Raw genomic sequence first — 22,985 nt, forward strand, 5'->3', positions numbered from 1 at the left:
CCCCCCCCCCCCCCCCCCAGCCAAGAAGGGTCCAGAGTGCGACCCCAGGCCTGACACACAGGCGCATGGCTGGGCCGTTAGGCTGTCACTCCAGCACTCCCGATGCTGATCAAGTGCCGCCAGGCAGATGGGTCTCCTGCCTCTCCAGTACCTCCCCGCCGGGCTCGGAGAGGGTACGGGCGGGAGCTCCGCTGCACCGGTGGAGGGGCACACCCCAAGGCCCGGGCTACAAAGCCAGGTGAGCAGGAGAGCCATTGGCGGACGTGGCGGGCGGGCAGTGCAAGGAGGACTAGTCGAGACGGGCTGGGGTCCCTCCCGACGCCGCCGCGTGCGCCCCCGGGGCAGGGCGCCCGTCCTCCCCCCCGACTGTCGGGCCTCACGTTGTCGATGACCACGGGCTGGTTGGCGATAATGTCGTAGGACTCCATGGCCCGCCCGGGCCGGCCCCTCCCAGCGGGGGGCTGCAAGAGGGACCGGCGGGCGCGCAGACCTGGACCGCCGCGGCTCTAGATACTGTGCCGCGCCCCTCCCATCCCGCGCGCGCAGCCTACGCCAGCCTCCGCGGGGCTTGCTGGAGGGCGCCCCGCAACCCCGGCCAATCACCGCTCCCACTTGTGCGGATTGACGGCGGGCGCCCCGGGCCTGCTGCAGGCAAAGGGGCGGGGCCTCTGGGAGCTGACCAGCCAATTGAGGCCTCCCGGAAGTACTGCCGGGGCGCTTCCAAGATAGGCTGCGCCGTGTAGGGAGGGTGACGTCATGGCTCAGCTCTTAAAGGGGACTTGGGCAGAGACAAGGGGGTGTCTGAGAGTTACCTGTCCGGGAAGACTTCGTTCCCGAGCGGCAGTGTCTGCGACCACGCTATTTCGTGAGCACGTAGTCCTCTAGGAGGCCGGCGCTGGGTGTTTACCCAAAGCATTTCTTTACCGAGCCCTGGGGAGAATCCTTTTCCGTATGAAAATTACAATTCTGGGGTAACTTGGTAGCTGGCGTTAATCGAACACCTGCTATGTGTTTGCGGAGTACTTCCACCCAGTCTACATAGATTATATTAAATCCTTGCAATAACTATCAGGTAGCTGTATTCTTATTGCCATTTTGCAGATGTGGGAACCGAGGGGCCTCACAACTCTGGGACTAGCCCGGGGCTATCCAGCTAGCAACAGCTGGGGTTTGCGGCCGCCACAGTGCAAGGGCTCGAGTCCTAAATTCATTTACCAAACTGAGCCGTAGTTATTTGCTTCTCCTTACTCCTTTCCCACTAAACTGTGAGATTAAATTTGGTCAAAGTGAAGCACCACATAATACAGAAAAGTGCAGAAATCACGTATCAATGAATTATTACAATATGGGCACATTTGTGTAACCGTAAGTGGGTTTGAGGAACAGAGCGTGACCAGCACCCCAGAAGCTACCCGCTCCTCTCAGTCGCTGCCCGGCTCCTCCTCTGAGGTGACTGCTTTCCTGAATTTTAACACCAAAGGTTAGTTTTGCCCATTTGGGAACTTTATGCAAGTGGAATTGTAAGTATGCATTCATAAAATGGGCCAGTGTGCAACCATTAAACATAATGAAATTTTATATAATCTCATATGAAACACATCAGGACACAGGGCTAAGTCAAAGCAAAGAAAGCCAGACACAGAATGTTGCATGTGTGAGAGTCTCCAAAGAGTATATATATAAGGCAACTTCAGGGCTCATATGGGAAACGGACCATTGGTGAATGTGGGTGAATGAAGGGAGAATTCTTTTTTTACAATATAAACATTTTTTGGGTATTTAGTTGTTTTGAACTTGTTCATGTATATATTATTTTCCCTCCATTTTTTTTATTGTGGAAGAATACACACGACATAAAATTTACCATCTAAACCATTTTTAAGTGTACAGTTGAGTGGCATTAAACACATTCGTAACTGTGTGCAACCGGTGCTATCCTCCATCTCCAGAACTCTTTCCATCTTGTAAAACTGCACCTTTGTACTCATTAAACAATAACTCTCCATTCCCTCTCCCCTCAGGCCAGGGGAACCACTGTTCTACTTTGTTTCTGTGCATTTAGATACCTTTCGTATAAGTGGAATACATGAAATAGTTACCATTTTGTGACTAGCTTATTCTATGCAGCATGCCCTCAAGGTTCATCCATGTTGGAGTGTGTGACAGGGTTTCCTTTCTTTTTAAGGCTGAATAACATTCTATTGTATGAATCTACCACATTTTGCTTATTCATTCATTCATTTCTTTTTTTTTTTTTAAAGATTTTTTAATTTATTTATTCGACAGAGATAGAGACAGCCAGCGAGAGAGGGAACACAAGCAGGGGGAGTGGGAGAGGAAGAAGCAGGCTCCCAGCAGAGGAGCCTGATGTGGGGCTCGATCCCATAACGCCGGGATCACGCCCTGAGCCAAAGGCAGACGCTTAACCGCTGTGCCACCCAGACGCCCCTATTCATTCATTTCTTGATGGGCCTTGGGTTGCTTCCTCATCTTAGCTATTGGGAATAACGCTGCTATGAACACAGGTGTCTAAATGCCTCTTTGAAACGCTGCTTTCAATTCTTTGGCATATCTAGCCACATATGGGGTTGCTAGATCATATGGTAATTCTATTTTTAATTTTTTGAGGAACAGTCATGCTGTTTTCCATGGCAGCTGCACCATTTTACATTCCTAACAACAGTGCAGGAGGGTTCCAGTTTCTCCACGTTCTCATCAACACTTGTTATTTTCTGGTTTTGGTTTTGTTTGTTTTTAGTAGCCGACATAATGGGTATAAGGTGGTATCTCATCATAGTTTTGGTTTGCATTGCTCTGATGATTTGTGCTGTTGAGCATCTTTTTGTGTGCTTATTGGCCATTTGTATATCTTCTTTGGAGCATTGTCTATTCAGATCTTTTGTCCATTTCTGAATCAATTATTTGTTGTTGAGTTCTAGGAGCTCTCTACACATTCTGGATATTAATCCTTTAGCAGATATTTGCAAATACTTTCTCCCATTCTGTGGATTGCCTTTTTACTCTATTAATAGTGTCTTCTGATGTACTTTTTTTTTTGTGTGTGTGTGTTTTCAGGAAGCCTTATTTGTCTATTTGTTGTTGTTGTTGTCTGTGTCTTTGGTTTCATATCTCAGAAATCATCACCAAATCCAATGTCCTGAAGTTTTTGTCCTGTTTTATTTTTTGAAAAATTTTTAGGGGGCGCCTGGGTGGCACAGCGGTTAAGCGTCTGCCTTCGGCTCAGGGCGTGATCCTGGCGTTATGGGATCGAGCCCCACATCAGGCTCTTCCGCTATGAGCCTGCTTCTTCCTCTCCCACTCCCCCTGCTTGTGTTCCCTCTCTCGCTGGCTGTTTCTATCTCTGTCGAATAAATAAATAAAATCTTTAAAAAAATTTTTTTTTAAAAAGAGTATTTATTAGAGAGAGAGAAAGCGTGCACGCTTGAGTGCTCAAGAGCTGGGGGAGGGGCAGAGGGAGAGGGACAAGAAGACTCCCTGTTGAGGGGAGCCCCACAGAGGGCTGGATCCCAAGACTCTTAGATTATGACCTGAGCCAAAGGCAGACACTTAACTGACTGAGCTACCCAGACATCTCTTGCCCTGTTTTATTTTAAGGATTTTATAGTTTTAGTTCTTATATTTAGGTCTTTGACCCATTTTGAGTTTTTTTTGTATATGTGTTGGGTAAGGGTCCAACTTCATTCTTTTGCATGTGGATATCCAGTTTCCCCAGCACCATTTGTTGAAAAGACTGTCCTTTCCCTATTGAACGGTTTTGGCACCTTTGTCAAAAATCATTTGACCATATATGTGAAGGGTTATTTCTAGGCTGTCTATTCTAGTCCGTTGGTCTATATGTCTGCCTTTAAGATATATTACTTTTTAAATGAAATAAAAAACTGAAGTGAAAAAGTATCTGCATGACAAATAGTCAAGCATTTATGAAAGACGTGCTAGGGTTCTGCTTGCAAAGAAACTCCGTGAGCCCTGGTCAGCAGGGGCAACAGTGCTGGGGGAGGAGTGGCTGTAAAGGGCCCCCAGAGTACATGTCATTGAAGGCTATACAGTGAACCCAGCTACAGAGGCAGGAGGGCAGGCTCATCAATTATCCTCTGAGATAACCATTAAGAGGAAGAGCTCAGAAACCTTACTTTGGTGGGAGAAAGGAACAAAAAGAACAAAAAACGAGGGGCAGGAGAGAATGATAGGGTAAGAGAATCCCCCAAACCCACAGGGCCAGCCACTCCCTCCTTGCTCCTTCTAGCTCCTCTCAGCATCTCCCCCATTTCTTACCTGGATGTCTCCCTAGCACTTAGAGTTCTTTGATCTTCTGAATTTCAGTAACTGTTCCCTATACCCACATTACTAATAAAGACAAAAGTTACCAATGCAGGTCAGTTCTTTGGATGCATGGAGGAACCATTGGATAGGGTCTTTGGGGACTTCTCCAAGAGACAGACAGACGGGATGGAATGCTATGGCTGATGCCACCTCCTCATCCTTTCTATGACAGATACCCAGCTATGGCCACTAATGATTTGAGAAGAAATCAGTGATCAAACAAAACTATTAAGAAAATACTGTCAACTAAATTAACTCTGAAAATTGTCTTGCTGTAGCCTGAGTGCTTCCCCTTTGATTTCTGTTGGATTTCCTTTTAAGCTCTTATCTTATTATTTCCTTGGGAACCTAGGGTGGAAGATTGGGGTGAACTGAAGAGTCAGATGCCGGGGTGTAATTTGCCATCTTCAAATCAGAATCCCCCTATCATTCTGTTTCGTTTTGGTATATCTCAGAGGTGAAAACAGGGTCACCTTTCATCTTCTTACACTCTGTGAGATATAAATGACATACAGTAAACTGCATATATATAAAGAGTACAATTTGGTGAGTTTTGACATATGAATACACCATGAAACCATTTTCCCCAATTAGGAATGAAGATATCCATTGCCTTGCAGTTCGTCATGCACCTTGGTAATCCTTTCCTTTCCTCCCCCTTCCTCCCCTTTATCCTTAGACAAGCACTAGCCAGAACTTTCTGTACTGTAGATTAGTTGTCATTTTCTAGAATTGTCTATCGTATATGATTACACGGTTATGCATAATACTGTATTCATATATTTAAATATATAGAATCAGTTGTAATATAGTGGGATTTTAAATTGTATGTAAATGGGCTACATAAATGGACTCATCTCTAAGTATTTCTTTGGTTGTCCGACTCTTTCACTCAGCATATGTATTTCGAGATTGCTTCGTGTTATTGCATGCATCATGTTTGTTACTTTTAATTGTTTAGTAATTTTATTTTTTCAAAGATTTTATTTTATTTATTTGACAGAGAGGGGGAGAGAGAGAGAGAGCAGAAGCAGGGGGAGCAGCAGCCAGAGGGAGAAGCAGGCTCCCCTCTGAGCAAGGAGCCTGATGCAGGACTTGATCCCAGGACCCTGGGATCATGATCCGAGCTGAAGGAAGACGCTTAACTGACTGAGCCACCTAAGTGTCCCTTGAACATCTTTTTACTTGCTCATTTGTCATCCATGTGTCTTCTTCAGTGAAGTGTCTTCAACTCTCAATCCCATTTTTAAATTGGTTATCTATTTATTATTATTATTTTAAAAAAGATTTTATTTATTTGAGAGAGAGAGCATGAGAGAGAGCACAAGTGGAGGGGAGGGGCAGAAGCAGGCTCCCACAGAACAGGGAGCCTGATGCGGGGCTCCATCGCAAGACCCCATGATAATAACCTGAGCTGAAGGCAGACGCTTAACTGACTTGAGCCACCCAGGCGCCCTGGTTGTCTATTTATTATTAAGTTGTGTTCTTTATGTACTCTAAATACAAGTCCTTTGCAGATACATGTTTTGCAGATATTGTTTCCCAATGTTTAGCTTGTCTTTTTTATTTTTGTAACCGTGTCTTTTGAAGAACAAATATTTTTTTGTTTTGATGAAGTCCAAATCTAAAGTCAGTAAGAATTTCTCTTATATTTTATTCTAGAAGTTCTATAGTTTTAGCTTTTACATTTAGGTCTATGCTTCATTTTGAGTTAATTTTTGTACATGGTATGAGGCAAGTGTTGAGGTTCATATTTTTTGCCTATTGCTATCAAATTTTTCAATATTATTTGTTGAAAACAATATATTTTGTCCAGGGCGCCTGGGTAGCACAGTTATTAAGCGTCTGCCTTTGGCTCAGGGCGTGATCCCGGCGTTCCGGGATCGAGTCCCACATCAGGCTCCTCCGCTGGGAACCTGCTTCTTCCTCTCTCACTCCCCCTGCTGTGTTCCCTCTCTAGCTGGCTGTCTCTCTGTCACATAAATAAATAAAATCTTAAAAAAAAAGAATATATTTTGTCCATTGAATTGCCTCATCTGCATCTTTGTTATTAATCAATTGACCTTATATATGTGAATTTATTTCTGGACCTTCTATCTTGTTCCATTGATCTATAGGCCAATACCACATGTTCTTGTTTACTATAGCTTTATACTTTTTTTTTTTTTAGTTGTATACATCTTGAAATTAGGTCATGTAAGTCCTTCTTTGTTCTTCTTTGTCGTTTTGAACCACTTGAAATTCGACAGGTCATTTGATTTCCATACAATTTTAGGATCAGCTCTTCCATTTCTACAAGGAAGCCTGCTGGAATTTTGATTGGTTTTGCATTAAATCTATCAATCACTTTGAGGGGAATTGATATCTTAACAAGATAATGTCTTCTTCTTCTTCTTTATAAGATTTTATTTATTTATTTGAGAGAGAGAGCATGAGTAGGGCGAGAGACAGAGGTAAGGGCAGAGGGAGAGGGAGAGGGAGAGGGAGAAGCAGACCCCACTGAGCTGGGAGTCTGCCATGGGGCTAGAGCCACGACTCCGAGATCACAAACTGAGCTGAAGGCAGACGCTTACCGACTGAGCCACCCAGGCGCCCCAACATAATGTCTTCTGATCCATAAGCATAGTATGTTTCTCTCTGTGTTAGGTCTCTTAAATTTTCTGTTATTACTATTATTAATATTTGATAAAGCATACTCTTTAATCCCCATCACCTATTTCACCCATCCCCCACCCACCTCTTGTCTGGTAACCATCAGTTTGTTCTCTATGGTTAAGAGTCTGATTCTTGGTTTCTCCCTCTCTCTCTTTTTAAACTTTGCTCATTTTTTTTGTTGTTGTTTCTTAAATTCCACATATGAGTGAAATCATATGGTATTTGTCTTTCTCTGACGGGCTTATTTCCCTTAGCATTAGAGTCTCACTCCATCCATGTTGTTGCAAATGGCAAGATTTCATTCTTTTCTTATGGCATATCTATCTATCTGTCTATCTATCTACCTACCTATCACATCTTTATCCATTCATCTGTTGATGGACAGTTGGCCTGCTTCCATAATTTGGCTATTGTAAATAATTCTGCAGTAAACACAGGGGCGCATCTATCCCTTTGAATTAGTGTTTTTGTATTTTGGGGGTAAATACCCAGTAGTGTGATTCCTGGATAATAGGGTAGTTCTATTTTTAACTTTCTGAGGAACTTCTGTACTGTTTTCCACAGTGGCCGCACCAGTTTGCACAAGTATTCCTATTTTTCCACATCCTCACCAATGCTTCGTAGTTTTTTAAATTTAATTAATTAATTTTTAATTTTTTTATTTCTATTTTTTTGTTGTTTTTTGATATTATTTGTTATTTTAAGAAGTTTTTGGTGTTTAGACACGCCTTGAGCCGAAGGCAGATGCTTAACGACTATGCCACCCAGGCGCCCCTAAATATTTTATATTTTTGACACTATTATCAATAGTATTTTAAAAATTTCCATTTCTAATTGTTTAATGTCAGTAGATGGAAATACAACTGATTTTAAAAAGATTTTAATTTTTAGAGCAATTTTAGGTTTACAGAAAAATGATGCAGAAAGTAACAGTTCCTATATACCTCCACCCCTTACCCTCTTTCCCCTATTATTTTTTTTAATATTTATTTTATTTATTTGAGAGAGAGAGAAAGATCACACGTGCCCATGTGTGAGTCGGGGGAGGGGCAGATGGAGAGAATTTTCTAGCAGACTTCCTGCTAAGTGGGGAGACTGACTCAACTTGAGGCTCAGCCCCATGAGCCATGAGATCATGACTTGAACCAAAACCACTAGATGAACACTTAACCAAATGAGCCATCCAGGTGCCCCTTCCCCTATTATTAACAACTTGCTTTAGTGTGGTACATGTGTTATAATTTATAAGCCAATATTGATACGTTATTATTAACTAAGGTCTGTAGTTTATACTAGGGTTCACTCTTTGTGTTGTACATTCTATGGGTTTTGATAAATACATAATGTCATGTAATCACCATTACAGTATCATACAGAATAGTTTTATGGCCCAAAAAAGTCACCTATGCTCCACCTATTCATTCCTCCCTCCTCCTTAATCCCTGACAACCCAATTGTGTTTTGGTTTTGCCTTTTACAGAAGGTCAGATAGTTGGAATCATACAACATGTAGCCTTTTCAGACTGGCTTCTCCAAGTGTTAGGTGTTTAAGTTTCCTCTATGTGTTTCTGTGGCTTGATAGCTCATTTCTTCTTATTGCTAAATATAGTCCATTGTTTCAAGGTACCACAGTTTATCCATTCATCTATTGAAGGATATTTTAGTTGCTTTCAATTTTTGGCAATTATGAATAAAGCTGGTGTAAACATTCATGTGCAGCTTTTTGGGTGAATGTGATTTCAACTCATTTGGGCAAATACCTAGGAGTGTGATTGGTGGATGGTGAGCCTGTGCTATTTTGTAAGAAACCACCAAACTTCATTCCAAAGTGGCTGTACTATTTTACGTTCCCACCAGTAATGAGTGAGAATTCCTATTGCTCCACATCCTCACCAGCATTTGTTGTTGTCAGTGTTTTGGACTTTAGCTGTTTTAATAGCTCTATAATGGCATCTCATTCCTGTTTTAATTTGCAGTTCCCGGATGACATATGATGTTGAGCATCTTTTCACATGCTTATTTGCTACTTGTATACCTTCTTTGGTGAGGTGTCTGTTCAGATCTTTTGCCCATTTTTAATTTTTATTTTTTTGAGTTTTAAGAATTCTGTGTATATTTTAGTTAATTAATCAATTATTTTTACAAGATGTATTTATTTATTGTTTTAGAGAGAGAGAGTGAGCAGGGTGAGGGGCAGAGAGAAGGAGGGAGAGAATCCTGAAGCAGACTTCCCACTGAGTACGGAGCCCAATGCGGGGCTCAGTCCCAGGGCCCTGAGATCACAACCTCAGCCAAAATCCAGAGTTGGCTGCCTAACTGACTGAGTCACCCAGATGCCCCTATTTATTTATTTTTTAAATAGGCTCCATGCCCAGTGTGGGGCCCAAGGTGGGGCCTGAACTCACCACCCCAAGATCAAGACCTGAGCTGAGATCAAGAGTCAGCTGCTTAACCCACTGAGACATCCAGGTGCCCCAAGAATTCTTCATATATTTTAGATACAAACCCTTTATTACATATATGTTTCGCAAATATCTTCTCCCAGTCTGTGGCTTGTCTTTCCATTATGTTAATACAATTGATTTTTAAATATTGACCTTGTATCCTGCCACCTTACTAAACTCATTTTTTCTTAGGATTTCTTAGAATTTTCTACATAGATGATCAAATCAATTGAGAATAAAGACAGTTTTACTTCTTCCTTTTTTATTTTTAAGAGAGGGGGAGGGGCAGAGGGAGAGAGAGAATATTAAGCAGGCTCCGCGCCCAGCCTGGAGCCCCATGTGGGGCTCGATGTCACCACCCTGAGATCATGACCTGAGCTGAAATCAAGAGTCTGATGCTTAACTGACTGAGCCACCCAGGCGCCCCTTTTTCTCCTTTTCTGATTCATATGAATTTCATTTCTTTTTATTGCTGTATTGCATGGGTAGACCTTTAGAACAATGTTGAATGAAAGTGGTGAGAATGACGTTTGTGCACTGATCCTGAGATTAGGGAGAAAGCATTTTGCTATAATATATGTTACTGTAGATTTTTTATAGATGCCCTTTATCAAATTGAGAAAATTCCCTTTATTTTACATCAATGGGAGTTTTATCCTAAATGGATGTTAGATTTTGTCACGTGCTTTTTCTGCATCTAATGTGATGATCATATGATTTTTCTATTAATGTGATGAATTACAGTTATCTATTTTTGAATGCTCAAGCAGCCTTGCATTCCTGGAATAAACCGCACCTAGCTGTGGTATGTTAGCCTTTAAAAAAAATTGTTGGATTCAATTTGCTATAATTTTAAGAATTCTTACATCTTCGGGGCACCTGAGTGGCTCAGTCAGTTAAGCATCTGCCTTTGGCTCAGGTTATGATCCCAGGGTCCTGGGATGGAGCCCTGCATTGGGCTCCCTGCTCAGTGGGGAGTCTGCTTCTCCCTCTTCCTCTACTCCTTCCCCTGCTTGTGCTCTCTCTTAAATAAATAAATAAATAAATAAATAAATAAATAAATAAAATCTTTAGACAAAAAGAATTCTTGCATCTTTTATGAAAGTTATTGGCCTATAGTTTTCTTTTATTAAAATATCTTTGTCTGGTTTGGTATCAGGATAATGCTGGTCTCGGGGCGCCTGGGTGGCACAGCAGTTAAGCGTCTGCCTTCGGCTCAGGGCGTGATCCCGGCGTTATGGGATCGAGTCCCACATCAGGCTCCTCTGCTATGAGCCTGCTTCTTCCTCTCCCACTCCCCCTGCTTGTGTTCCCTCTCTCGCTGGCTGTCTCTATCTCTATCGAATAAATAAATAAAATCTTAAAAAAAAAAAAAAGGATAATGCTGGTCTCATAGAATGAGTTAGGAAGTATTTCCTCAGTTGGAACTTTTCAGAACAGTTTGTTAGAGTTGATGATGTGTATTCCTTAAATATTGGTAGAGTTAACCAGTGAAGCCATCTGGGCTTTGAGTTTTCTTTGTGGGAAAGTTTGTACCCACAAATTCAGCTTCTTTAATATAGAGCTTTTTCTTTTTTAAAAAGAAAAGCAATTTCTTTTTTTTATAGAGCTATTTAGGTTATTTTTTTTTTCTTGAGCAAGTTCTGTTTGTATCTTTCAAGGAATCTGTGCATTTTTATCTAACTTGTAGATTCTATTGGCAAAAAGTTGTTCATAATATAACATCATTTTCCTTTTAACATCTGTAGTATCTGTAGTAATGTTACTCTCTCATTCCTGATATTGGTAATGCGTGTCTTCTGTCTTTTTCCCTCCTCCGTCTGGCTAGAGGTTTATCTATTTTATTGATTTTCTCGAAGAACCAGTTTTTGGTTTTGTTGATTTTTTCCAGTGGTTTTTATATTATTAAAAGGTAAAAATAGGGGCACCTCGGTGGCTCAGTCGATTAAGTGTCTGCCTTCAGCTCAGGTCATGATCTTGGGGTCCTGGGATTGAGCCCCACCCACATCAGGCTTCCTGCTCAGTGGGGAGTCAGCTTCTCTGTCTCCCTCTCCCTCTGCTCCTCCCTGCCCTCCCCCCCTTGTGCTCTTTCTCTCTCTATCTCAAGGAAATAAATAAAAAATCTTTTAAAAAAGGTAACAACAACAAGCAAAGAGTAATATGTGACAGACATATGTGGTCTGTGAAGCCTAAAATATTTTCTATTTGGCTTTTTTGTAGAAAAAAATTTTTGACTCCTGCTCTAGACCTGGATGACTGCATAATTATAGATGTTTTCCCTTCATGCCTACTCAACAAATCTGCCTGGAAATAAGAGAAATGAGGCAGAAAAAGTCTAATGATCACTTAAAGGTAAGCGCCATAGGGTGCACTTAGGTTGCAAAGCAGCTTGCATTCTGTTCCTTTGGTGATGTGAACAGATGGAAGGGAAGGGAAGGGGTAAATGGGAAAGGAGGTGGTGAAGATTCTGGAAATAGGACTCACTGGGATTCAGCAGTGGCCTGAAGAACGTTAAGGGGACTTACCTGGCCTCTTATTTCATCAGCAGTAAAATGAAGGTGATGCTGGTGTAGTCCCCATAGGGGCAGTGGAGGTGGGGAAGGTGGCCAGACTTGGGGATGTGTGGGAGAATCAAACAGAGGATTTGTTCGTGGACTGGCTATGTCATGAGAGAGAAAGAGAGGAGTCTAGGATGAACCCTGGATTTTGGCCTGAGTGCACGGAAGGACGGGCTTGTTGCCGAGATGGGGAAAGTAGCAGGAGTGGGCAGTGGGGATCGAGAGTTCGGTGGTTGTGCATCTTGAGTTTGAAGTCAGCCTGTTTCCCGTTGCCTTGGTTTCTACTGACCCTCAGCATTGTGTGAAGTCTTCCTGGTAAAAGGCCCCCAGTGGACCCTATATCCGCCCCACACCTAGCCCACTCTCAGCCCTTTCCAAGGTTTTGCTCCATTGAAGCCTCACCCATCTCTGCTGTCATGTTTTTCCATCTCTGGGTATTTGTTCCCATCTACCAGGACACATTTTTGATATTTCCACCCCTAGGGTAGGTGTACTCTTTCTGGAGGAGATTTAGACCATCCTGGGCTGCTGTGTTTTCTCACCACAAAGGCAAGTGGCAGAAGGGAGGGAGTCAGTGCCTGGAGTTAGTGTTTGTTTTTCTATTTACTGGTCATTTGAAGTTGGCCATTTTCTGTCTTTTGGTTGTGCAGAGGGTGTGAGTCTTGTGTTTTTTTATATGTTGCTTTGTTGTTCTGTTTTTTGTTTTTGCGAAGCTATTTTAGAGAAGTAGGTTTTATGGGGCTGCTATTACCTGATGTTATGGGTTGAATCTTATCCCCCTTCCTAAATTTATATGTTGATGTCCTCACCCCCAGTACCTCAAAATGTGGCGATCACAAAGGCGATTAGTTACAATGAAGTTCTCAGGGCGGGTCCCAAGCCCATAGGACTTGTATCCTTATAAGAAGTGGAAATTTGGACACAGAGACATATGGAGGAAAGATAATGTGAGGATGTAGGGTGAAGACAACCCTTTTCAAGCCAAGAAGAGAGGCCTCAGTAAGAACCAACCCTTCTGACACCTTGCTCTTGGTCTTCTAGCCTCCAGAACTATAAAACAATGGATTTCTGTTATTTAAACACCCCTCCCCTTATTTTGTGGTGCTTCTTTATGGCCGTCCCAGCAAAGTAATATGCCTGAGTCCCTCAGAATTCTGCTATATAACTTTTTGTCCCCTGACGATCTCTTCAGTCCCAGACTGCATAGAGTGCATGAGCCTAGGAGCTAAAGGGCAGGGCTGGCTACATAATTTGTGGGATCCAGTGCAAAGTAAAAATGCAGGAAAAAAATGTGCAGTTAAAGGTCTTAAAATATAAAGATTTTTCCTTTAAATATAGTTTAATATGTATAAAACATAATAGGGGAGATAGTGATACACAAGTGACAACATCAACTTATACTTTTGTTTTTATTTTCAGAGTTGACATCATATATAATACAATATATAACAATACTTTCCTAATGCGATATGTTGATTTAGCATAAATTTTTTCCGGCTACCCTAGCTACTTCCAATTCACTTAAGCTGGTGTGTGTGTGTGTGTGTGTGTGTGTGTGTGTGTGTGTATAATTTTTAAGTAATCTCCACATCCAGCATGGGGCTCAAACTCACAACCCCAAGATCAAGAGTCACATGCTCCACCGACTGAGCCAGGTGCCCCTCTCTTAAGCTGATATAGTTGATTTTTTGTCGCGCACAACTGAAGTATCCTGGTTAATATCCTACCATCTTCAGGCTGCAGTGCACACAGGATGGAGGAAGGCACCGCAGAGCCAAAGGGAGTGAGTGGAAAGCCTATTTCCTCAGGGTGGGCAGTGTCCCCTTCTTGTCCCTGTCCACAGACACCAGGCCCTGACCCCTTCCCCCTGTAGAACTGCCCCCCACCTTGTTTCCCGGTGTGACTTCACAGACCTCCTGGTTCCGCAGTATCCTGGAGCTCAAGGCTATTACGGCTGAAGGATTTCAGGAGATAGACAGACTATGGCAAAGAAGAGAGGAGCAGAAACCCTCTTCTTTGTTCTCTTCCTGGACTGTTGGCAAGGTACAGAGCTCTGCCCTCTCAAAGGTCCTGTCAGAAGTATAGTGTGGCAGATACCCAAGTACGAGACTCGGTGTGAACCTAAATCAGGCAGGAGGTGGTATTCTCCTCCCACAGGTTCTGGAATGGTCAACACAGATTTCTCCCCACCTCTACCTTCCTTACCTCCCTGAATCTACCATAGGGACTTCTTGCTCAGAAGCGGGTAACTTTAACATTTTTCCTGACTGAAACTTTCTCCAAAGACCTCTGTGGGAGGGTAACCCACAGGCACACTGAGCTTTTTGTTATAAAATTTTTTAAACATGCACAAAAATAGAAAGAGTAGTATGAACCTCTGTGCACTAATTAGGCCAACCTTGTTTCATCTATCCCCTCATACACACACATTTTAAATAACAGCTTTTTTAAAAAAAGATTTTATTTATTTATTTGACAGAGATTGAAAGAGAGAGAGTACAAGCAGGCAGAGCGGCAGGCAGAGTGAGAAGCAGGCTCCCCTCTGAGCAAGGAGCCCGATGTGGGGCTCGATCCCAGGACCCTGGGATCATGACCTGAGCTGAAGGTAGACGCTTAACCGACTGAGCCACCCGGGTGCCCCTTAAATAACAGCTTTATTGAGATATAATTCACATAACATAAAATTCACCCTTTTAAAGTATATGATTCAGTGGTTTTTAATATATTCACAGAGTTGTGAATCATCACTGCTTAGTTTTAGAACATTTTCATCACTCCATAAAGTACTATCACACTCACTAGCTATCACTCACCATTCCCTCTTTCCCACAGCCCTTGGCAACCACTACTCTACTGACTGCTCTATTGATTTGTCTCTTCTGGATATTTCCTATATGGACTCATACAACGTGTGATCTTCCGTGTAACAGGTTTTGTGGTTCAGCCACACTGTAGCCTGTGTCAGGACCTCAGTCCTTTCTGTGGCCCAACAATATTCCCTTGTATGCATATGCCACAGTTTGTCTACCATTTATCAGTTGGTGGACGTTTGGGTTGTTTCCACTTTTTAGCTATCTGAATCATGCTGTTATGAACATCTTAGGAACCTAGATTTTTCACTGTGAACATTAGATTTACGTACTCTATTTTTAGGGTTTTACTGCATTTGGAACCACTTTTGCTATTTACTAAACTAATTGGTTGACAGCATTCTGGCACATTCTCTCAGTGTAAAGATACTGGGGCTGTGGAGCAAAGCAAAAAGGACAGGAGGTACATTATACAGATTGTCCATCAGGGGTGACATCAGGAAAAGGGGAGAACGTGACTACTCTTCGTCAGGGCACTTTAAAAGCCAAAGCGTTTTTGTCAACAAATGTTTTACTGCAACTGCTTACTTCTACTTCCATTGTATTGATTCTTAGTGATTCACTAATATCTCAGCAAAAGAGAACTTTTTATTTCTTTCATTTACCAAAAAGCCGTCAGACCTGGAAGCATTGTCTGTGTCCTATTAACTACCTGATTACCAGTTTTCCTGTAGAGTTGAAAGCTGCCATGAGCACACATTACCAATGGCTATGCAGATTCTCTGTCAGGAAACCAGGTGAGAATCACCATTGCCACTGGTTGTAAGTTCAGATTCTTGCCCATACTTTATGAATGCTGTGGCACTCAGCTGGTGGGTGCTATGGCCCTAACAACTCTTCATTAGGGGATAGGTTTCTCTTCCTTGGTGGTTTGCCCACTTCCCTGGGGCCGGAGAAAGGGCTGGCCTTGACCTAGAATCAAGACATTAAAACATCCATAAAGAAAAGCCTGAAATATAGTTCCAAATTCCACGAGTCACTACAGTTTTTTAGCACAGTTAATGCATATCCTTGATGCGGCCACATGAGTGTCAGCAGAAGGCTTGAAATCAGTCCATGGCATCCTAGGGGAGACCGTTGACCCAGTGCTTTTCCATTTATGCCTTCATTTTTTTATTCGTCAGTGACAACATTAGGAATTCGTTGTGCTTATCAAACAGGTCAGGTAGGGGTGGCCTGAGACCCTCTGAGCCCCCTCCCAACATAGACCCTAGTGTGGATGAGCACAGGGTATGCAGCAGTATTGTTCCCTGTGCTCCAAAACAAGAAGGCATTCCATTTCCAAGACGGTCAAAGTCATGGCTCGTTGGCATCATTTCCTATGGAGGGGAGTGTTGAGAAGGCACCGAGATGAGTGTCCATCTCTCTTTGCTCCCCTCCAACACTGAGCATAACCATGCGTGGATCCAGTGCCCCTTCTTGTAGGTCATGGTAGATACTAACATCGGGGTGTGATAAGGGGAGAGCACGTTTCTGTCCACAGATGACATCAGCAAATTTCACGTCAGCCTCTCCTCACGGGCCTCTTGTGGTTTGTACCTTTCCCATCAGTCTCAGATGGGAAAACCAGATCCCTCAGAACTTTACTGCCCAGATCACAAGGCTCTCAAAAGGTGGACTAGAACCCAAGTCTGGTGCTCCTTCTCCTAGAACAGGCGAAGCGCGTGATGCTTCTCTCAAAACACCATGCAAAAAAGTATTGATTTAAAAAGATTTCATGCAGATCTAATGAATGATTTAATCTCAGCCAAGGTTTATTTTCCCCACAGGTTCAAATACTGAATTTTCATCAAGTTCAAAAAATTTGGATGAAGGTTTGGCTAAAATATTTGGTAAGTACCTCCCTCATGTGAAGCTACCGCGCAGAGTCTCACACTTTTTCAGGCTTGTCTCTCAGATAACCCGATGCTTTGATGGGAGGGAAAGTACTGGGCTTGAGACTACAACCAGTTCTTTAAAGTGTCAGAGTCCCAGGAAATTAGGCAAAGTATAGAAGAGAAACGCTTGGAAAGGATTCTGCTCCTCAGAGAGGGGTCCATGCAGCAGAGCAGGGCCACCATGTGGGATTATTGTAAGTGCTGAGTCAGACCCCACCTTAGACCAGCTGCATCACCTCTGCCTGACAAGGTGTCCAGGAGATTTCTGCAGCAGGAGGATGGTGAGGCCCTGAGGCTGAGACAGATCTTCTCCCCAGTTCCTCAGCCCTAGCTGAGCATGAGAATCCCCTGGGGAGATTGTTAAAAGGAGACAGACAGATCCTCCTCCCTTTCCTCCTCTACCCCAGTGATCAGATTCCTTGGTGTGGGATGATTCTGCCCTGGGACTTTTTGCCCAGAGAAATCTCTCCTCTCTGGTGGTGAGTGTGGGTCAGGAGCAGACACTGAGAGCTACATCTGGTCTGAGAAAGAGCTCTCAGGAGTGAGAGCACTGATGCTTCCCTCCAGGTTAGGACCTGTTGGATGTTCTGATCACAGAGCTATGCCTGCCAATTCTGCTCGGAAGGGGACATCTCTCTACACGGGGCATGCACCTTTTTTCCAGGAGCTGCCCCATGTCAGGAATTCTGGGTTGGCCCTTCCTCCACATGTGCTATTAAAGAGGCTCCAGCAGCTCTGCACCGAGTGTCTGGCTGATTGAATGATGGGTAGGTTACCGTGATTGAATAAGTGAAGGGAATCAGATCGCTCTTGCAGCCCCATTACTGTGCTTCCAGGAGTTCTTATCCAGGAATCAGAAGACTTTTGTCCTTCTTGCAGGGGCCCTGTGTCTCTGAATCTCCAGGCTCCTGACCTGTGTGGAAGGAGAGTGAGTGAATGTGAAGATGGGTGTCTGGTTTGGGGTTTGGGAGGATCGGATCATCCCCCAAAGGCCTACTGACCTGCCCAGCACCATGTCAGTGTTGGCCTTGGCATTGGTGGGCCACCAATAAATTTCCAGGTTCTCTCTGAGCAACAACAACTCAGGAATTTACGGGGCTGGTATTGAGAACTCATCATTTCACTTGTAATTCTGGTAGCTGATTTTTTGGCATTGCTATCATAAGCACTTATTTTATCAAGTGAGTAGACCAGCCACCAGCGTAACAACAGCCCTTGAAAAAGGACTCAGAGTAAATACCATATGAGTGGAATTTGTGATTATTTTCTGTGGCTTACCAAAGTAAACCTAGAGGGGGAAAATGAAACTGCTGTCCTCCAGGGACAGGTAGACACTGTCTTTAAAAAGGAAGGAGGGGTGCCTGGGTGGTTCTGTCAGTTAAGTGTCCAACTCTTGGTTTTGGCTCAGGTCATGATCTCAGGGTCATGGGATCGAGCCCCACGTCAGGCTCCATGGTCTGTGGGGAGTCTGCTTGAGATTCTCTCTCTCCCTGTCCCCACTCATGCTCTCTTTCTCTCTCTAAATAAATAGATAAAATCTTTAAAAATAAAATATAAATAAAAGAAATTAATATGTTTCAAAAAATATATGAAAAAGTACTAACAGTTTTATAAAGGGAGAGTTTTCTGGACTTGTAGAATCTGTTAACTGTAAGTGCTGAGTCTTCTCCCCTCCCCCAGCCTCCACCCAATTTTTGTAGGTACGGTTTTCATATATACCATTTGAAAATGAATTTTAAAACTCTCTGAGGATAGCTTTGCCCTTTGGGTTTGTCGTTTCCTGGCAGTCCTGATGTGACATAGAATTCTCTGGGTCAACCCCTCCGTCACTCCTGGTTCTTCTCTGAGTTACAGGGAATGTCATATGGGTTCTCAGGGGGGCTGTCACTGGTCTGCAACCCTTCCAGAACTACCTCAAAGACTTCATGATGCTTGCAGCTCATTGAGTTAGTGTCCCCAAGGAGCTAGTCCCAGGCTTCCTGAATGTCACGTACTGACCCATCAGGGCTACTGAGATCACCGTAAGCACCAGAGTGTAGGTGAAGGGAGTGGGACACTTGACATCTACATACAGGAGTGACCTTTGAGGTCTCAGTAAATATCATGGTCAACCGAATTCAGAACTCAGCCTTACCTGGCAGGACCCACTCTTTCTTCTTAGTCTGCTCAGCCTACTGCCTGCCTTCTTGCCTTCTTGGACAGAGTTGGTATTCCTCTTCTGTCTGCTCCTGTCGCTTGCCAGATTGCTCTGTGCAGCTGTGTCAATGTGTTTGTTTGTGTCTGTGTGTACTTCTGCCTCTCCCACGTGTCTGGATGGCTCAGGGATGCAGACCAGGCAGTGGGTCTCAGTCTGCTTTGTTTCTGTCTTCTTGAAAATAATTAACCATTCAGCGCTGATGATGTATGTAAACCATTATACAGAGTTTCTTGTACAATTTGGGTTCCAAATGTTTATGTTGGTCCTGTTATTTTGAAGTTGGACCACATTTTACCCCCAAACAGTGCTATATGATTCACGGTGATACCACCTTATGTACCCCTCCCCACATTTATTGAGACACAGTTGACATATAACACTGTGTAAGTTTAAGGTGTAAACATGGTGATTTGATACACATATGTAATGCAAAATGAAGAACACCATAGTGTTACCTGATTTCCTCCATTACATCCCGTAATTATTTTTCCTTTATGCTAAGAACATTTAAGATCTACTCTCTTAGCAACCTTCAAGTATATAATACAGTATCATTAAGTATAATCACAATGTTGTACCTTGTATCCCCAGAACGTATTCATCTTATAACTGGAACTTTGTAACTTTTGATCAGTATCTCCCCATTTCCCCCACCCCTGACCACTGGCAATCACAATTCTACTTTCTGTTTCCATGAGTTCAGCTTTTCTAGATTCTACATAGAAGTAAGATCGTGCAGTATTTGTGTTTCTCTGACTTATTTTATTTAACATAATGCCCTCAAGGTCCATTTATGTTGTTGCAAAAGATAGAATTTCCTTCTTTCTCATGGCTGAATATATTATGTAATGTATTATGTACTATTATGTAATATATATCATGACTTTTTTTCCCATTTGTTCATTGATGGACACTTAGATTGTTTCTACATCTTGGCTATTGTGACTAATGCCGCAGTGAACTTAGGAATGTAGATAATCTCCTTGAGATCCTGGGTGCATTTCCTTTGGATATATACCCACAGGTGGGATGCTGGATCATATGGTAGTTCTGTTTTTAATTTTTTTGAGGAACTTCCATTCTGTTCCCTTGGAACCCGTAACAATTTACATTCCCACCAACAGTGCATAAGGGTTCCCTTTCCTCCACATCCTCATGAACACTTAGTTCTTGTCTTTTTGATGATAGCCATTCTCACAGGGGTAAGAATGTGGTTTTGATTTGCATTTCCCTGATGATAAGTGATGTTGACACCATTTCAAGTATCTGTTGGCCATTTTTATGTCTTCTCTGGAATAATGACTAATTCCTCTGCCCATTTTAAAGTCATATTGTTTGTTTGTTTTGCTATTGAGTTGTATGAGTTCTTTATGTATTTTTGTTATTAACTCCTTATCAGATATATGATTTGCAAACATTTTTTCCATTCTGTAGGTTGCTTTTCATTTTGTCAATTGTTTCTTTTGCTGTACAAAAAAAGCTTTGTAGTTTGATGAAGTCCACTTGTTTATTTTTGCTTTTGTTTCCTTTTTTTTTTAAGATTTTATTTATTTATTTGACAGAGAGAGACAGCCAGCGAGAGAAGGAACACAAGCAGGGGGAGTGGGAGAGGAAGAAACAGGCTCCCAGCAGAGGAGCCTGATGTGGGGCTCGATCCCAGAATGCTGGGATCACGCCCTGAGCTGAAGGCAGACACTTAACGACTGCACCACCCAGGTGCCCCTGCTTTTGTTTCCTGTGCTTTTGATATGATATCCAAAAAATTGTTGCCAAGAACTATAGGAAACAAACTGAGTGTTGATGGAGGGGGATGGGGTAATTGGGTGTTGGGCATTAAGGAGGGCATTTGAAGTAATGAGCACTAGGTGTGTTGTATGCAACTGACGAATCACTAGATTCTACCTCTGAAACCAATAACAACAGTATATGTTAATTAAATTGAATATATGTATTTATTGATTTTAAAAGATTTTATATATGTGTATATATTTATTTATTTATTTATTTATTTATTTGAGAGAGAGAGGGAGGGAGAGAGCAAGCACAGGAGTGGGGGGAGGGGCAGAGGGAGAAGAGAGAGAATCTCAAGCAGACTCCGCACTGAGTGCAGAGCCCGACATGGGGCTCAATCTCACGACCCCAAGATCATGACATGAGTTGAAATCAAGAGTCGGATACTCAACCAACTGAGCCACCCAGGCTCCCCTTAAATTGTGTTAAAAAAAAAAAAAGACCAATGTCAAGGAACTTTTATGATTTCTTCTAGGAGTTTTGTGGTTTCAGTTATTAAGTCATTAATCCATTTTGAGTCATTTTTTGTGATGGTGGTCCATTTTCATTCTTCTGCATGTGGTTATTCAGTTTTCTCAATACCATTTATTAAAGAGACTATCTTTTCCCCATTAAGTATTCTTGGCTCTCTTGTGAAATATGAGTTGACTGTATATGCAAGGTTTATTTCTGGGCTCTCAGTTTTGTTCCATTAGTCTATGTGTCTGTTTTTGTGCCATGCAATTTTTATGCTGTGATTGCAATAGCTTTGTAGTATAGTTTGGAATCAGGAAGTGTGGTGCCTCCAGCTTTGTTCCTTTCTCAGGATTCCTTTAGCTATTCAGGGTCTTCTGTGGTTCCAAATGAATTTTAGGATTGTTTTTCTATTTCTGTGAAAAATGCCATTGGGAATTAATTAATTAATTAATTAATTAACTTTCTTATTTAGAGCAAGAGTGTGTGTACAGGAGGTAGGGACAGAGGGAGAGGGAGAGACAGAATCTTATGCAGGCTCCACCACCAGCACAGAGCCCCATGGCAGGCTTGATCTCACAACTTCGAGATCATGACCTGAGCCAAAATCAAGACTCTGATGCTTAACTGACTGAGCCACCTGGTGTCCCCAAATCTCAGTTTTTCAGAAATGATTTAGATAGGCCAAAATCTCCTTCCCCAGACAAGGCATTTTAGAGCATGATGTTATATGTACTTTGCATTCGTCTCATTTATTCACTGAATTCATAGACTAGTTCTGCTACTTACAGAGTTAGGTATATTAATCATGGACTGCTGACATTAACATGCCTTTTTTGCTTCACTTGAGATGAAATTCTACTGCAAGTGTTTTCCAAAGTTCCATTGGATGAAATAAGAACAGCAGGAAAGTCAATTACAAAGAGAGAAGTGAAAGAAAGCAAGTATACGTCTTTAAAATTATAAATGCACGTGTTTATAAAGGCCTGTGTGTTGTATCGTTTGTATTACCCTATCATTTTAGCATTCTTAACCCAGGTATGTAGGGGCAAAACCAAACTGAGATGTGGAGGAAAAAATTATCCGATATACTCTGTATAACCTTTGACCAACATGGAAGTCTGTGGTCTAAAGTACAAATAGCACTGTATTGTAGGGTGATCTCTGAAGTTCATGTGTCAGGCAGGTTCTCCCACTCCGGAGGCTGTTCAGAGGATAGGAACCAGATTTGCAGGTGGTGCTCCCTGTCCTTGGTAACACTTGCTGCGAGTAGTGTGATGACTTTCTATTCAACAGCACTCTATAGTTCAATGTGCGTGAGTGCCCTGGTCACTGGCTTGGGAGAGTAAAGCCTTCCCACATCCCTCCCCATCATCTCCCCACCCTACAATCTAGCCTCTGGAAAACATTTGCACTGAGAGACAGAGCCTATTTCTGCCTTTGGACTGATGCTCAAATGCCAAAGCTGAGGGGAAGAAGCTGGTCACATATGCAGAAAACATGTACATTAGTGTCAATCACACAAGTGACAGAGAAACACTTTAAGGTGGACAGGTGTGCATTAGGAAAATATTTAGACTGAGTAATTATTTATCAGGATAATCCAGGCATGTATGCTATGTTGAAATTATAAAACTATTAGCAAACCATTTTTATATCCAATGGTTCTCCCATTGCATTTTATAAACCACTGATTAAAGTGAATATGTTACTGTGTAATGATGATGGTGTACCCTGCACAATGTTTTTATTATGTTCTCTTGGCTGACACAATAGGAAGAACACATTTTTGACAAAGT

The 22,985-nt window shown here is 42.5% G+C and overlaps 1 protein-coding gene and 1 long non-coding RNA gene across 2 annotated transcripts in view; one reads left to right on the forward strand and one right to left on the reverse strand.

Moving 5' to 3' along the window:
- ACTR1B (actin related protein 1B) overlaps positions 1-540 on the reverse strand; it is a 10,574-nt gene extending 10,034 nt beyond the window's left edge. The window contains exon 1 of the mRNA XM_040623554.1: positions 381-540. Coding sequence (XP_040479488.1) covers positions 381-428 — 48 coding nt within the window. The 5' untranslated portion in view covers positions 429-540. The remainder of the gene's footprint in view (positions 1-380) is intronic.
- A 111-nt stretch (positions 541-651) lies between these two features.
- On the forward strand, positions 652-22,121 carry LOC121101053. The gene is made up of 4 exons (XR_005833020.1): positions 652-1,480; positions 11,661-11,792; positions 16,638-16,700; positions 22,037-22,121. It is a non-coding gene; the product is annotated as an uncharacterized LOC121101053 (long non-coding RNA).
- The last annotated feature ends 864 nt before the right edge of the window (positions 22,122-22,985 follow it).

The sequence above is a fragment of the Ursus maritimus genome, unplaced genomic scaffold (genome assembly GCF_017311325.1).
Source record: "Ursus maritimus isolate PB19 unplaced genomic scaffold, ASM1731132v1 scaffold_6, whole genome shotgun sequence".
In the NCBI taxonomy this organism is placed as follows: Eukaryota; Metazoa; Chordata; class Mammalia; order Carnivora; family Ursidae; genus Ursus; species Ursus maritimus.